Below are 9,462 nucleotides of genomic sequence, written 5' to 3'. Positions count from 1 at the left end.
GAGCCCAGGACTGGCAGGCAGGGTGCCCTCGCAGCGGCCAGGGTTTACAGAACTCCTGCCCCGAGGTGCAGTCGGGAAGCAGCAGAGGGCTGACGGGCTGGGGTCGGCGCTGTGCTGGTGTGTGCCTGGCCCTGGCGCTCGATTTCCCTGGTTGCAGTTTCCACATCTGAAAAATACGAGAGGTGGTGTAGAGCCTCTTCAGGATCCCTTTTGAACTTCTGTCAGGCTACGCAAAGGAGTGGCTAAGAATTTCAGCTTTGGAGTTGGACAAACCTGCAATTTGGATCCCAGCTGTGTGTCCTTGGGAAAGTTACTTTCCCTCTCTGAGCTGGGGTAAGAATGTAAAGATGAAGTATGATGATTCTACCAAGCGTTTACGGTGGCCTGGCACTGGTGAGCGCTCACTAAATGGCTGGTGATGACTCTGTTTGCCCGAACCACCACGAGGCAGGTGCTGGGTTTCAAGGACAGCAGCTAAGTGCCGGGAGCCGCAGGTGTGAAGGCGCTGACTTGCTGCGGGGTGGGCTGCGGGGCAGCCCTCCAGGATTCGGGAAGCACATTCCGAGGGTGGACCCCAGGATGCTCAGACCCCGTGCATCTCCTGCAGTCCTTCCTCGGCCCTTTCCTGAGGCCGGAGAGGTGGAGGTAGGAGGCCTGGCCTCCCTCTGCCATGGAGGCTGGGGCGGCGACAACGAAGGGGCCAGTTTGGTCCTTGTCTGATTTCTCGATGGGCCTCTCATCTTCGCTGTGACACTCTGAGGCCCAGACAAGCCCGGCCCTGCAGCCCCCATGTCCCTGTTCCCACATGAAGAATAAACAAGAAGAAGGCTGAAAGGTAAGATCTTCCAGAAGCCCAAGATGCTTCCCTTATCTTGCCTGAGGGTGCACGAGGTTTTTCTTCCTCCGCCTCCTCCGTCCCCTTTCCCTGGACCCCTGTTTTCACACAGCACGTTGGGCCTCTGTGTAGGACAGAGCTTTCTGGTCAGAAGGTCTTCTCGGAAAGTCAGTTCTGGGTTGGTCCCACTCCGGGAGCCCCGGCTGGTGTCTGCTGACGGACTGTGAGTGACCTTTGTCTCTGGCCACCCAGATGGCGCGCCTTCCCTCTCTGGCCTCGAGGGAGCGGGAACCCAGCCACTTCCTCTCCTCACTTTCTCTTCGTTTTCTCATGAGTGTGGGAGCTCCTGGGGCCTCATCCTGCGCCCTCCCCGCTAAGTGTCTGCACAGCCCTGGGCAGCCGCAGCCCCACCTCTACCCCCGTACCTCTGCATCCTGCTGCAGCCTTTCTCTTAGGCCGCAGGTGCCTCTTTCCTGCATCTCTACCCAGACCACTCACCTGCACAAGCAGAGGTTTTCGCCCAACCTCACACCAGACTCCTCACCTTTCCTGCCCAGGTGAGTGTCTCGCTGTCACCGCTTTGACCTGTCCCTCCCACGCACAGCCTTCGGCTTTCCTGGACTCCGCTTCTCACCATCTTCTAGACAGCTGCGTCTTGACAGGTGCCCCTGCCTCGGGCTGCGTGACCCCAGCCGTCGTCAGGGATCCTCCCCAGGGACGTGCTCAAGCCACGTCCTCTGCTCCGCAAGCCGCAGCCCCCCAGTTCCTCCAAGGTAAGGCGTACACCCCGGGCCTGGAGTACAAGGCCCTTCCCGGTCCTTCCTCTGCTCGCCTCCCAGGCTCCTTGCCCTCACGCCCCTCCCTGCTCCCTTGCTGGCCGCCTTGCTGTCCTTGAGCTGCACCCTGCTGTCCCACCCCCGTGGCTTTGCAAATGCTGCTTCTCCCTGAGCACCCTTCCTTCCCTGTTGTCTGTCTGGGGAGCTTGAAGCCGCTCCTCAAGGTCCATTTAAAAGTTGCCCCCTCTGGGAGGCCCTCCAGATGCCTCCAGCCTCCTCCGGGCTCCCTTGCCTTTCATAGCATCCATCCCTAAGCTATAATTATTTATTTACATATTTATTCCCCCCCGCCCTGCACTGAAGGCTCCTTGATGGCAGAGGTCTTTTAGGTTTTTGTACCGAGTGTCTAGAACCCAGCAGGTGCTCAGGAAAGACCTGTTGCTGCAAACGTCCGCCCACCTTGTGTCCGGATCAGAACGCGGTGCTTTAAGTTTCGGGCGGCCGTTCCTTTCAGGGGAACTTTGTGTGGTTCGCGGGAAGCAGGTGGACCCGTGCCCACTGAGAACAGCGATGGTCAGAAGGTCTGGAGTCAGGCCCAGGCCCCGGGCCAGCTGGGCCAGGTTTAGCTCTGGGTAAGTGACTGGCCACCTCTCCAGCCCGAGACACGGGAATGAGGGCGCTCGCCCCGCAGGGCCATGGTGAGGGTTCATCCAGAAGCCGGCTGAGTGTGGGATCTCATCAGGTTCAGTAAATGACAGCGACAGTGATTATCCAGCCTCCTGAGGAGGGGCCGGCGCCCTGCCTCCACCCCACCCTGCCCCCGCCCCCGCCCCCGCCCCCCAGGACCCCAGCGTCTGAGGCCGGGGGCGCCCGGCCTCTGGGGGCCCGCACAGGTCTGAGCGCTGCTGCCCGGGGGGCCCGGGGAGGCGTGTCCTGCGGATGGCACAGAGCGCCCTGTGTCCAGCAGAGGGCCCAGCCCTGCCCTGCCTGGTGGCTTAGGGGTGGGGATGGAGGGGGTGCCGGAGCCGGCTGGCAATGCCAGACGCCCGATGGGGGCGGGCCCACCGGCCAGCTGCCCGTCGAGTCGGCCCTGCACTCGGTCCGGCCTCGCCTCCGCTTGTGGGCAGCCACTGCCGCTCATCCGGCCATGCGGTGGCCGTGGCCTCTGGCCATCTGTCTCGCTGTGGCATTAGCGGCGGGTCCCGGCAGGGTCCCCGGGGGCGTCCCCCTGCGCCGGGGCGGGCGTGGCACCGAGGAGGAGGCCAAGGGGGTGCAGCAGTATGTGCCCCAGGAGTGGGCTGAGTACCCCCGGCCCATCCGCCCCACCGGGCCGCAGCCCACCGAGCCCCAGGTGGCCGCCAGCGCCCACCCGGACCGGGCCGTGGTCCCTGGGGGCAGCAGGCAGGAGCCTCGGGGCAACACGACGGGGACGCCGGGCCGGCGGCTGCAGATCCAGAACCCCCTGTACCCGGTGACGGAGAGCTCCTACGGGGCCTACGCCGTGCTGCTCCTGGCCCTGGCGCTGTTCGCCGTGGGCATCGTGGGCAACCTGGCGGTCATGTGTATCGTGTGGCACAGCTACTACCTGAAGAGCGCCTGGAACTCCATCCTCGCCAGCCTGGCCCTCTGGGACTTCCTGGTCCTCTTCTTCTGCCTCCCTGTCATCATCTTCCACGAGATCACCAAGCAGAGGCTGCTGGGTGACGTGTCTTGCCGGGCTGTGCCCTTCGTGGAGGTGAGTGTGTGTCCCGCTAGAGCCCACGGGGTGGGGGGGGGGCGCTGCCGGAGGTGGGCTGCGAGGGTGTGCGAGGCCCCGCAGGCCTGGGGCTCTGTCTCGCTGCTTCTCCCCCAAGACAAATGCAGGATTGGCTCCTGGGAGCTCTCAGGTGCCCGAGCGAGCAGGCGGGTGTCAGGGCCCTGGGGTCAAGTCTGTGTCCACTCCCGGGAGTGCAAACACGGAAGGAAGGAAAGACCCTCCCTCACTGCGACTCTCGTCGCCGCCATCACCGTCAGACGTCTCCTCCATCCTCTGGAAGGAGAGAGCTGGTTCTGGGGCTGCAGCTAAAGCAGGGGCGCTAGCGTCAGCTTCTGTCCCTGGCGTATTGGGGCGTCCCTGGGCAGGTCACAGCTCCCCTCCCATTTCACTGTCTCCTGACCAGAGGGTAGACCACTTGGCCCTCCAGCTGCGGCTCCAAGGTGCCCACTGGCCCCACCTCGGGGAACTTGCACGCTGGGATGAGCACGTGGGTGTTGATAGATGTGCTGCTCACGCGGATCCAGCTTAATCAAAACAGTGCAAAGATACACCAATATGTGTGCATTTACGTGGGACACAGCGAGGCCAGCATGTCTGCCCAGGAACGGGAAATCAGCCTGCGGCATTCTGCATGTTACTTACGCTGTGGGAGGAGGAAGAATGAGCGCCGGGGTGACTGTGGCCTCCCTCCCCGCAAACACTGCTTTCCCCCCGAGACAATGGGAGATGCTGAGTGAGTGGGCAGCCGGCCTGGGTGGGGAAGGAATTAGGATCAGCGTCTGGACACTGTCCTATTCCCAGCTCTGTCCCCGTCCCGTGACTTAGCGATGGTTTCATATCCGGACAGACTGTCTGAGGCTCAGCGGGCGGTACAGCCCTTTCCTGACCTTCCCAGCCCAGGGAGACCACCTAACGGTGGCCCCAAGTTGCTCAGACCTGAGAGAGGCCCTCCGGCCGGGGACAGCCCTTGCATCTTAGTGACCTGGCACTCAGAGCCCAGGAGAGCTGTGGGAGGTCAGAGCCAGGGTCTTGGAACTGGGCAGACTGGGTCAGAGCCCGGGCTCTGCTGAGTGGCCGTGGTTAGCCACTTAGCCTGCCCAAACCTCTGCTTCCCTCTCTGTGAGTCGGGGCTGACCACCATCACCATAGCTGAGTGAGTCCCTGAAGGCTCACATGTGTGACGTCTACAAAGGGCTTAGGACTGAAATAATTCAGTACGTGGTGGATTTTACTGGGAAAGGTCTAAGACCCCTGTGAGCGCTTGTCTGCATGGAGCTGGCGGCCGAGGAGAGCCCGGCCCTGCCCCCTGCCCGACTGTGGGTCCCAACACACCTGATACGCAGGCTGCCGCCTAACCCCCTCCACGGCCTGGAGGACAGAGGTGACCCCTGAGCCCTCCCTGGAGGCTGGGGTGATGGGTGAGAATGGAGGGACGAATGCACCGCCCAGCACCCTTTTGTAGGGAGGCCCCAGGAGACCCCAGGAGGGAACAGGAGGCAGCTAAATACAGCTTGGGGCCATTTTTGAGATGCAGGAAAGGAGAGGGCGTGTTGTTTAGCCTGAGCCCTGGCCTGGGGCCTGCCTGGAGATGGGGCAGGAGCCAGCCGGAGAGGGGAGTGCTTGGACGGAGGGGGGCACTGAGCACAGCCCTGAGTGTGCCCAGCCATCATCTGAGCTGGGAGCACCGCCCCAGCCCCGTCACTTCTCTCTGCCACTTTCTTCCCTGCTGCTCTGGCTTCCTCTCTGCTCACAGGGTGGTTTTCCTGTGTGCTCTGTGAGCTGCCTGCGGGGAGTGGGCACAGGCCCACTGCATCCCCACTCGGGCTGGCCCTGGGCCTCTCCGGGCAGGGCGAGGAGGGTGGGAGAGTGTATGCCCTGCACCCCCTGGGCCACTCCCCCCATGGACGTGGTGGGTGAGGCCATCCAAGCACCCGGCAGGCCCAGAAGCCCTACGTCTCCGTCCATGTTTGTCCTCAGAGATGATTTCCCAAAGTCTCAGGAGCACAAGGGGCTGTAGGGCCTAGGTCGCTCGTCCCTGGGCCCAGAGGCAAGGCAGTGGGTGCAAGAGTCGGGCGGCCGGCAGGGGAACCTCAGCTCTGCCGTCCACCAAGGCCCTGGTCCCGCCTGAGCCCAGTCTGTCCCGTCAGACCCTGGCCATGAGACCTGAAATGCCCCTGAATGGCGGTGCCACCACTGTCCTTCCCACACCTGCCGTGCGCTTCCAGTCTGAGCCAGCCCCTCGGTTGCCTGGGGCTGACCCCCGCCTCTCCCTCCACCACACCCCCTCGCAGGTCTCCTCTCTCGGCGTCACCACCTTCAGCCTCTGCGCCCTGGGCATTGACCGCTTCCACGTGGCCACCAGCACCCTGCCCGAGGCCAGGCCCATCGAGCCGTGCCCGTCCATCCTGGCCAAGCTGGCGGTCATCTGGGTGGGCTCCATGACGCTGGCTGCGCCCGAGCTCCTGCTCTGGCAGCTGGTACAGGAGCCCGGCCCCGCTGCGGGCCCCGTGGATGCGTGCGTCATGAAGCCCTCCGCCCGCCTGCCCGAGTCCCTCTACTCGCTGGTCTTGACCTACCAGAACGCCCGGATGTGGTGGTCCTTCGGCTGCTACTTCTGCCTGCCCGTCCTCTTCACGGTCACCTGCCAGCTGGTGACGTGGCGGGTGTGGGGCCCGCCCGGCAGAAAGCCGGAGTGCCGGCCGGGCCAGCAGGAGCGGCGCGAGGGCCAGCTCAGCGGCACCGTGGTGGGCCTGACCGCCGTCTACACCCTCTGCACCCTCCCCGAGAACGTGTGCAATGTCGTGGCCGCCTACCTCTCGGCCACGCTCACCCGCCAGACCCTGGACCTCCTGGGCCTGGTCGGCCAGTTCGCCACCTTCCTCAAGGCGGCCGCCACGCCCGTGCTCCTCCTGTGCGTGTGCCGGCCGCTGGGCCGCGCCTTCCTGGACTGTTGTTGCTGCTGCTGCTGCGAGGGCTGCGGCGGGGTGGCAGCCACCGACGGCCCCGATGCCAAGCTCCAGACGGGGCTGTCCACCTCTGTCTACTTCCACAAGCCCCGGGAGGCGCCCCCGCTCCTGGCCCTGGGCACGCCCTGCTGAGGCTGGCCGACCGTGGCAGGGGGAGCTCTGTCCAGAGATGGACTCGGCTCCCCCGGCCGGGGTCTGGGTATGTCGGAGCCCCCGGCCGAGCCCCTTCTCGGGGGCGGCCCGCCTGTCCTCTTGCTGGGGGGCGGTGATCCCCCAGGTCCTCAGAGCTGCCCGGAGACTCTCCATCCCACCGGCTGGGAGCCAGAACCTCACCTGGTCCCAGCCTCACTCTCCCCTCTCCATCTGGAGCCCGACTACACTTTACTTTGCCCCTCTCGGCATCGCCCATCCTGGACGGGGGCCTTAGGGGCCAGCAACCGGTCTCTTTTCTGCACAGGATGGGCCCAGCCCTGGACGCCCCCTCCAGGTGCCGTCTTTTCTCCAGGAGCATTTCTGTCTCTGTCCTCCTCCTTCTCTGACGTACCCTGGTTGCCCGGTCCCCCCCAATCCCGGTCAGGTGCTCCCCTGTAGAAGACCCTTCTTGGAAAACAATAAACTAGGTAGAACTACCCCTGTGCCCACGGGCCTTTCTTGTGCCACATCCCGGCAGTGCCCTCCTGGCCACCTTTGGCCCTTCCTGGCCTGTGGCTGGTGTCCTGTCCAGCCTGGGGTCCTGCGGCTTTGAGGGCAGAGTGGACGGAGGGGCTTGGGAGCTGGGGCACTGTGTCCTCAGGCTGGCCTGAGCCCAGCCGTCCCTGGGAAGTAGAAGGCTGCAAACTTATCTCCCCGGGAGCCCCCGCTGCTGTTCCTCCCTCCCCACAAAGCCCCCATTCGAGGGCAACCAGCAGCCTGGGGGGCTTCCAGCCTCTCTGAGAGCTGCCCTTGTTTGGCTTCTTAGAACAGACTGTTTAGCCTACAGACGGCCCAGCTGCCTGCCCCCCGCCCGCCCCCCCCACCCCCTTCCCGGCAGGCAGAGCTCCATCGACAGCCCCACAGAGCCTTCTTTCCTCTCTCTGGTTCCCCCCACCCCCCACGACAGGGGGCCCTTCCAGAGGCCCCTTAGCCCCACCCGGGCCCAGCGAAGTTGGCATGAGGTCAAACAAAGGGACACCTTGGCCTAGGCCACAGACCACTCCCCGCCCCGCGAGCCCACCCTTCCCATCTGACGCACAGCTCGGGCTCCCGCGGAGCTCCTGCTGCCAGCTCTGCCTGGATCACCTGCGCAGGGCCTCAGGAGGGTCCCCAGGGCAGGGTCGGGGAGGCACAGGCATTGCCCAGTGCCCTGGGCCCCATTCTCCTCTGCCCACCCCACCCATACCCCCTGGCCTCAGCCTGGAGCCAAGCCTCCTTCCCCCACTCCTGCGGATCTTAATGGCCTTGTTCTCTCCCCCTGGCACCCACCCTCAGGACGGGTGATGCCAAGAGAGAGGGAGGCCGTTGCTAGGCGATGGTGCACACTCTTTGTGCTGGAGAGACACCCACCCGTTTCTCGGCCGACCGCTGCCACAGTGACCAAAGCCCCCAGCTCTGTCTGCAGCAACTTAAGACGGTGGGGGGAGCAGGCTGGAGAGGAGACCAAGGGCAGGCTTGCGGTGCTGAGGTGACCGGGGCCCTTCCCTCTCCCCCCACCCCAGCCCCAGTCCCAGATGCACCAGCAGCCTCCTATGGGATGGAGGAGGGGGGCCAGGGTGAAGGCGGGACGCGCAGGCCGAGGATGGGAGGCTGGGGGCGGGGAGGGGGCACCGCCGCATCCTGTCTGGGGGCTCTGCCACAAAGGGGCCCCTGCCCCTCCCTGCGGTTCTGAGGCCCTGCCACCACCGCTGCCCTGGGCCCCGCCAACGTGAGTGGCTTGCAGGATTAGTCAGCAGGCCAGCGGGCCTTGGGAAAGAGCCACTGTCTCTCCGGCTAGGCCAGCTGGGGGAACAATGTGGCATTTGTTGCCTAGGGGTCCTGGGCTTGGGGTGGGGTGGCAGCTGGCAGTGGACTTGAGCTGGGTCTTTAGGGGACCAACCCTGAGCCCTGATGTCAGCCAGGTGGAAGGAGGGCCAACCCACTGAGCCGCCCTGACTCCGTCAGTATGCGCACCTTGCACTGAGAATTGCCTCCCTTGGGCCGGACTGGACGCAGTTACTGGACCCCATCAGTTAAACAGGAATAACCCCCCCTCACAGAGGCCTGGAGTCATTGAATGAGACAAGATACATAAAGCTCCCGGCATGACGCCTGGCACCTTCCTTCCCTCCCTCCCTTTGGGGGTTCAATTCTCCAGAACTGCAGAGCAGGTTTGGCCAGGCGTGCAAAGGGCCCCCCCCCCATGCTGGTGTACATATACGCAGTCTGTCCTACGAAGCACCTGCTGTGTGCTGGGTGCAGGCACTGGGGCAGGAGGATGCCTGCTTGCTGGCGACCAGCCCATCCTGTCTTATCTCCTCAGAGGACGCAGGAGGCGAGAAAGGCAGCTCATCCCTAAAACTCCCCATCCTGCTCGCCAGACCAGTGACTGTTGGTCCTGTCCCAGCCTCCCAGGCCGTGGTATCTCCAGCCACCTCAGCAGCCACGAGGGCCCAGGGGACAGCCCGGCCCCAGCTTCGACCTCCTCGACCAGGGGGCACGTGTCCTATCCTTTAGGGGTTGCAGGGAACCTGAAGTCATCTAGCTCCCTCCGCCAAATTCCATCTGCATTCTCTCCCCAAACTCCCCGGCAGTGGGGAAGCCCTCTCCAGGCAGGCCATTCCTCCCTGCGGTTCTGATGACCAGGAGGCTCCAAGAGGAAGCAGCGAGGAAGGGCCGGTGAGCTCAGAGCCACGAGGGAAGGCCCTGCTCCCAGGACGGTGCAAGTGGCTTCCTCCCTGCAGAGGTGCGGCGAGAAGGGGTGGAGCCTTCAGCAGGGCCGGACCTTCCGCAGGGCCGCTCCGTCTCCAGGCTGAGGGGAGCCAGGGGGCGGGGCTTACGGTAAAAGTGGGTCAAGATGGCCCCGGATTTGGGAAGCGGGGCGCAAGCCTCCGAGGCCACGGCTGCGGGCAGAGGGGACCAGCTCTAGGAGTGGAGTGGGCTGGGAGGGGCCGGGGG

The 9,462-nt window shown here is 64.6% G+C and overlaps 1 protein-coding gene across 1 annotated transcript; it reads left to right on the top strand.

The window, feature by feature from the left end:
• Positions 1-2,534: 2,534 nt before the first annotated feature.
• On the top strand, positions 2,535-6,900 carry GPR37L1 (G protein-coupled receptor 37 like 1). Its single transcript, XM_033843975.2, has 2 exons — positions 2,535-3,346; positions 5,659-6,900. Exons 1-2 carry the CDS (start codon positions 2,759-2,761, stop codon positions 6,463-6,465), a joined length of 1,395 nt encoding a protein of 464 aa, XP_033699866.1. The 5' UTR covers positions 2,535-2,758; the 3' UTR covers positions 6,466-6,900.
• The last annotated feature ends 2,562 nt before the right edge of the window (positions 6,901-9,462 follow it).

This window comes from Tursiops truncatus, chromosome 1 (assembly GCF_011762595.2).
Source record: "Tursiops truncatus isolate mTurTru1 chromosome 1, mTurTru1.mat.Y, whole genome shotgun sequence".
In the NCBI taxonomy this organism is placed as follows: domain Eukaryota; kingdom Metazoa; phylum Chordata; class Mammalia; order Artiodactyla; family Delphinidae; genus Tursiops; species Tursiops truncatus.
This window is presented reverse-complemented; position numbering and strand designations above follow the sequence as displayed.

Bases quoted from the DNA above. Each gene is read 5' to 3' on its own strand.
- GPR37L1 (XM_033843975.2), top strand. From the start codon at position 2,759: ATGCGGTGGCCGTGGCCTCTGGCCATCTGTCTCGCTGTGGCATTAGCG. The intron at 3,347-5,658 runs GTGAGTGTGTGT...ACCCCCTCGCAG, and splicing joins GGGCTGTGCCCTTCGTGGAG to GTCTCCTCTCTCGGCGTCAC.